Source organism: Coffea eugenioides, chromosome 3 (assembly GCF_003713205.1).
Source record: "Coffea eugenioides isolate CCC68of chromosome 3, Ceug_1.0, whole genome shotgun sequence".
NCBI lineage: Eukaryota > Viridiplantae > Streptophyta > Magnoliopsida > Gentianales > Rubiaceae > Coffea > Coffea eugenioides.
Window position 1 is genome coordinate 48,022,240 of NC_040037.1, and position 6,423 is coordinate 48,028,662.

General features: G+C 35.1%; 1 protein-coding gene across 1 annotated transcript; it reads left to right on the forward strand.

Annotated features, from left to right (window-relative positions):
- Positions 1–838: 838 nt before the first annotated feature.
- Positions 839–5,050, forward strand: LOC113766790. The gene is made up of 6 exons (XM_027310941.1): positions 839–1,049; positions 1,160–1,848; positions 2,262–3,332; positions 3,542–4,498; positions 4,689–4,774; positions 4,873–5,050. Exons 1-6 carry the CDS (start codon positions 839–841, stop codon positions 5,048–5,050), a joined length of 3,192 nt encoding a protein of 1,063 aa, XP_027166742.1.
- The last annotated feature ends 1,373 nt before the right edge of the window (positions 5,051–6,423 follow it).

The following is a 6,423-nucleotide window of genomic DNA, read 5'->3' on the forward strand; positions in this document are numbered from 1 at the left end:
GCAAGAGTACCACTTCACCTCCTCTTGAAAATTTTAGTTCCCCTAGCTTCCAAAGATCACAACTCACTCTTTAATCGGTTTAGAATTTGATTTCCTCACTTGGTTAGTGCAAATCAAGAAGAAAAAAATGGTTTCTCTTGCTCTCCCTTTTCTCTCTCAAAAATTTCATCCATAAGCAAGAAAAAATGAAGAAGAAAGAGCTTAGTTTGTCTTATAAGAAGGTAGAAAGATAAGACTTAATTCTAACCACAAGTTTGGTCAACACTTGGCTTAACCTCAACCACACAATTTTCTCTTTCTTTCCTTGCATTTTGGGCCACATATTTTGGTCAAGAGATAATCATGAGGGGAAAGATATTTTGGTCAATTAGTAATGAGCTTGTATGGTAAGAAAGTGGTGATCAAGTGGTGGTTAAATCGGTAGTACACGGTACACGTCGGTTCGCGCCGTTTTTCATTAAAACACACGTACTAGAGTTTTTACTTCCTATTCACTAACCTTATATCATTGCTCCTAATTACATATTATTTCTCACTTAAAAGTCACTCTTAATCACCAAATTTGATCCTTGCTCCGTACCGAAAAATCATCCGGCGAAAAATCGCGAAAACCCTAATTTGCTCCAATCTTGAAAATGAAAAGTGAAAACCTTTACTTTCATGTTCATTTGCACTTATTGTGGTGTGATTGGGTGGTAGGGCTTTAATAAATGAATAATTTCTAAATAAAAAGGCATTTTTGAGAAAAATATAAGAAATTTGCGAGTCCTCACAGGTTTCTTCTGATCACGGAAGAAAAAAAAGAAAATGTTCTATCCACCATGTCTGTAACATATCTATGGCAAGATATTCTGCAATGGAGATCTTATTAAGATTTACTATTGCAGTTATCCAGCCTTGCCATGAAAATTCAGCTCTGCAACATCAAGCAAAGGCTGATGCTGCCAAAAGCAGAAAAAGACATAGAAATCGCTCTAATCTTGCTGCTACTATTACTCCTCGCAGGCCAAAATGTAGCCATCCTATCCGTAACAGAGCCCGCGTACCAGGTTGCATTGCGTTTATTAGTGGCCTTAATACTATCTAAGTCATTTTTATACTTCCTCCTCTTGCAAAACCGGACTTTGTTATTCTATCCGCTGTATTGATCCATCTACAGGGGCAAATGGTAATAGTGCCAGGACATATCTTTCAAGAATTGATCATATTCCCGATGCACCTTTACTCGTTCCTGATGCTCCTGACTGTCAATATTGTGGGGCTAAGAGGTTCAATTTAGAATCTCCTACTTTTTATTGTTCCAAAGGGGAAATCTCTATTGTCGCTCCTCGCATGCCTTATGCTCTCATACGTCTTTTCATAGGAAATGATGAAGAAAGCAAGCATTTTAGAAAATTAGCTTGCACCTATAATAATAACTTGGCTTTCACAGCTTTTGTTGCAAAATATGATTCCGAATTAACAAAGAATACGAAGGGTGTTTATACTTTTCGTGTTCAAGGTCAAGTTTATCAATTTCTGAATGGCTTATCACAATCAGGTGATAGGTCTTCTGGAATTCAGCTATATATTTTTGATACTGATGAGGAGCTCAAAAGAAGAGTAGCTAGCTGTGACAAGTTGCGCGAGAGCACTTTAAGGTTATTGATGGATATTCTTTCTGAGAATCCTTATGCTAGATTTTTCAAAGATCTCAGATATGTGCCAAATATTAACAACTTCAACATTGCTCTTAGCTGCTATCCAAGTCTAGACCAGCGTGTATATAATCTCCATTCTACTTCCCAAGTTGCTGCAATATGGATTGAAAGTGATGATGAGTCTCTTGATAAACAAGCACGTATTCTGGTCTATAGTCACTCAAATACAAGTCATAGGATTCAACACTACTACGGATGTTATGACCTTTTATAATATCCTTTATTATTTTCTCGGGGTGAATCTGGATGGTACCATGGAATTAAACGAGTCTATAAGAGAAAGAGAGGTGATGATTTATGTGAGGATGAAATTAATATGATCCATCTTCTGTTGAGCACTCCTCTGATTTGATTGATCTGGAAAGAAGAGGCAAATGCACATGCTGTCTTTCCAAATTTCTGAATATTATTTAAAATAAATACATTTCTTCATTGATATACTATTTCTTTCCTTTTTATAGCTACTGACCGTGGCAAAAAGAGGAATACACTGTTTTGGCTAGAGAATATTACTGTTATAGATTTCATATTAGAGATAACGATGAATCCATGTTGCTGCAGACACTTAGATTATTAAAGCAATTTTCTATTGATGGGTATGTAAAAATTGAAACTTCTAGGTTGGATTTTCAACGAAAAAGACAGAACGATATTCGTACTGAAATTCTTGAGGAAGTGTTGGATAGTCTTTCAGTAGGCCAGACTGAAGGTTCAAAGGTTGGTCGTAAAGTAATATTACCAGCTTCATTCATAGGCGGACCACAAGATATAAGGCATCAATATCTTGATGCCATGGCCTTGGTTCAAAAGTATGGAAAACCTTATATTTTTCTTACGATGACATGTAATCCGATGTGGAAAGAAATTCAAGACAATCTGCAATTTACAGAAAAACCTCAAGATAGACCAGGTCTTTTATCTAGAGTTTTCAGAGCAAAATTTGAAATGCTTAAATCTGAACTTTTAGATAAGAAAATCTTTGGAGAAGTAGCTGCATGTGTTTATGTTATTGAATTCCAAAAAGGAGGATTTCCTCATGCCCATTTGTTATTAATTTTGAAACCACAATTCAAGTTGTTGAATCCTCAATCTTATGATAGGATAGTATCTGCCGAGCTGCCTAATCCTCATCAATATCCTCATCTATACTTTCTTGTTCTTAAACACATGATCCATGGTCCATGCGGAGTTATGGACCAAACTAGCCCATGTATGAGGAATGGTTCATGCAAGAATCATTATCCAAAAAATTTTTGCGAACAAACAGTCCATGTTGAAGACAGTTATCCATGTTATAGGATGAGAGATAATGGTAAAAAGATAAAGGTACGTAGATACCAACTTGACAATAGATGGGTTATTCCATATTGTCCTTATCTATTGGCCCTTTTTGATTGCCACATGAATGTAGAAGTTTGTTCTACTTTGAAGCTAGTGAAATATTTATACAAATATGTCTTCAAAGGGCATGATCTTGTTAGTTTTAAGATTGTTACTAGAGAAAGCTCTGATGATGTCGATGAAATAAAAGAATTCCAGCAGGGAAGATGGATTTCACCCCATGAAGCATTTTGGCGAATCTATGAATTTCGACTAAATGAGCAGTTTATTCTCTTCAAGTTCATCTTCCTGGTCAGCAGCTTATCAGTTTCAACAAAAATTCAAATCTTTTGGAATTGATGAAAAAGATTGATTTTTCAAAGACCATGCTAACCGAATTCTTTGAAATGAACAAAGCAAACTCAAAAGTTGAAAATTTGAAGTGCTTTTGTAGAGACTTTCCTGAGCATTTTGTTTGGTCCACTAAATTTAAAATTTGGATTGAGATAAAATGTAAAAAGGTTATTGGAAGACTAGTAACTGTTACTCCTAAGGAAGGAGAAAAATATTATCTTAGACTGTTGCTAAATCATGTCCGAGCACCTACGTCATTTGATGACCTTTTAACTGTTAATGGTCAGAAAATGAATTGCTTCAGAGAAGCTGCTTTGAACCTTGGTCTATTAGAGTCTGATACATATATAGAAGATACGCTTGAAGAAGCAGCAGTTTTTCAAACGCCATCATCATTGAGATTGTTATTTGCTACTGTTCTTGTTCATTGTTCACCCACCGATCCTAAATTACTCTGGGACAAATTTGAACAACGGCTATGTAGTGATTATCAAAGATCACAAGAACTTTATCACTATTCTTGTGCTGAAATCAGAAATAAAGTCTTGAAAGATATCAGCAGATTCCTTGAGCAGATGGGTAAAAATATTGATGATTACCATTTAGTTCTAGATACTTTTAGAGGTGCATATCATGAACAGTTAACAAAAGAAATTGACAGTGAAAGGAATATTGAAGTATTACCAGAAGATCTGCTTTTACCTTTTAAATTGAATGCTCAGCAACGGCATGCTTATGATTTAATTCTACATGCAATTTCTTCTTCTGTTGGCCAAAGTTTCTTTATCGATGGTCTGGGTGGAACTGGTAAAACCTTTCTCTATAGGTCACTTTTAGCTACTTTAAGATCTCAAGGACATGTTGCTATTGCAGTCGCAACATCCAGTGTCGCAGCATCTGTTCTTCCAGGCGGAAGAACAGCACATTCTAGATTTAAAATACCATTGGATTTATCAACAAATAAAACTTGCCAGCTCAGTAAGCAAGATAGTGTTGCAAGACTACTTTGTGAATCAAAACTGATATTGTGGGATGAAGCATCAATGGCCATAAGAGAAACTATTGAAGCCTTTGATCATTTGCTTAGAGACATAATAGAATCTGAGCTACCATTTGGAGGAAAGGTGATAGTTTTTGGAGGAGATTTTCGACAAACTTTACCTGTGATTGAGCAGGCTTCAAAACAAACTCTCATAGAAGCTAGCCTTCCTAATTCACCTCTATGGAATAAATTTCATATGTTGAAACTAACAGAAAATATGCGCGCCATTTTGGACCCAACATTCTCAGAGTTTTTTTTAATTGTGGGTGAAGGAAGAGAGCCTGTTGATGCACAGGGCAATAACCTTACCGAATGACATGGTCATTCCATATTATGAAAAAGAAGAATCTCTAAACAGGTTATAAAATTGTCATTCAGCTATGTCTCTGTTTACTACTTCTTCTCTTTCTAAATTTGCCCTTTATATGTGTCTTGACTTACGTTTCTTGTATCCAGGTTGATAGAATCTGTATTTCTAAATTTATTGGCTTATTCAAATGATCCTTATACTATGATCAATATGTGCATTCTTACTCCAAAAAACAGCTCAGTTGATCAGCTAAATGATATCATGATAAAAAGATTTCCCGAAAATCTTCATGTTTATGTTAGCTCTAATAAAGCTGTTGATTAGCGTCACCAAGGAGATTATGAAGATTTTCTCAATTCATAAAACCCAAAAGGTCTTTATCCTCACAAATTGTTGCTTAAAGAAAATTGTCCCCTCATTCTTTGGAGAAATCTGAACCCTGTAGAAGGATTGTGTAACGGTACACGTCTCATATGTAGTGAGCTCAAACAGCATACAATCTGTGCTAAAATAGCTTTTGGCCAGCACCAAGAAAAAAGAATCTTTTTGCCTAAAATTCCTCTTCAAACATCTGATAGTGAAAAGAATGGCCTCCCATTTATAAGAACACAATTTCCTGTTCGGCTTTGCTTTGCCTTAACAATTAACAAATCTCAAGGACAAATTGTTGATTATGTGGGGATTTACCTTCGTGAGCCGGTTTTCTCTCATGGACAGTTGTACGTAGCCTTATCTAGAGCTAAAACATCAGCTGTAGTTAAAATTCTCATTGTGGCTGGAACTTTTGGAGACACTAAAGTTGATTGCAAGACTAGAAATGTTGTATTTCAAGAAATATTTCAGCTAACTCGGCACTGATGTTATTCTTTGACTGATATGGTACTTTATGTTCATAATAACTTTCTTTTTTTCAAGAATGATTGCTGCTATATATATGAATCCTTCTGATATCTTTTTTCTCTTCAATCCATGAAAATGCAGAATGGAAAAGTTGTTGACAATAAAAGAAATTATGCCTGAAATGCAAAGTTGGACATGCAAAATCAGAGTTCAGGAAAAACAGCAAGTTACTCAATCAATGTCCACCCCAACAAAAAAAACAAAAGTTCATATTTATTGACACTGAGGTACACAACCAAAAATATCTATATTAGATATATGCATATTTAAATTTCATAAAAAATAAACATGAATAACATAAACTTATGTTATAATACAACAAGGATCGAAAGTTGAAGGCATTATTCTCAACAATGACATCCCTAGAATGAGCTCAATCCTTCAAGTTTATAAGAAATACAACATATCCAATGCTGAAGTGAAGCCGATCTTACCAAAATATCAGACTACTGAAATAACTCATCAGTGGACAATCACCAGCAAAACTGTTATTGAAGAGGTTATTGATGATGAAGATATGATGCTTGTCAAGTTCAACTATACAAAGTTTACAGATTTGGCACAATATATGGATGATAAGACTAAATCAGTTGGTATATCTCGTTACTTGATCTATATAAATACTATGTATATCTCTGCATGAAATATTTGGCAAATTTTCCTTTTTTGCAGATGTCCTTGGAATAGTTATTGAAGCCTTGGAGAAAAAGGCAATTACCACAAACTACAGAGAGTCAATTGTTCAAAAGTTTGTCCTTGTGAATGAAAAGTAAGATGTCCAATTCTTGTCTTATATA

Coding starts and splice junctions, on each gene's coding strand:
- LOC113766790 (XM_027310941.1), top strand. CDS start 839: ATGGCAAGATATTCTGCAATGGAGATCTTATTAAGATTTACTATTGCA. Junction 1,050..1,159: donor TAACAGAGCCCGCGTACCAG/GTTGCATTGCGT, acceptor ATCCATCTACAG/GGGCAAATGGTAATAGTGCC. Junction 4,775..4,872: donor AAAGAAGAATCTCTAAACAG/GTTATAAAATTG, acceptor TCTTGTATCCAG/GTTGATAGAATCTGTATTTC.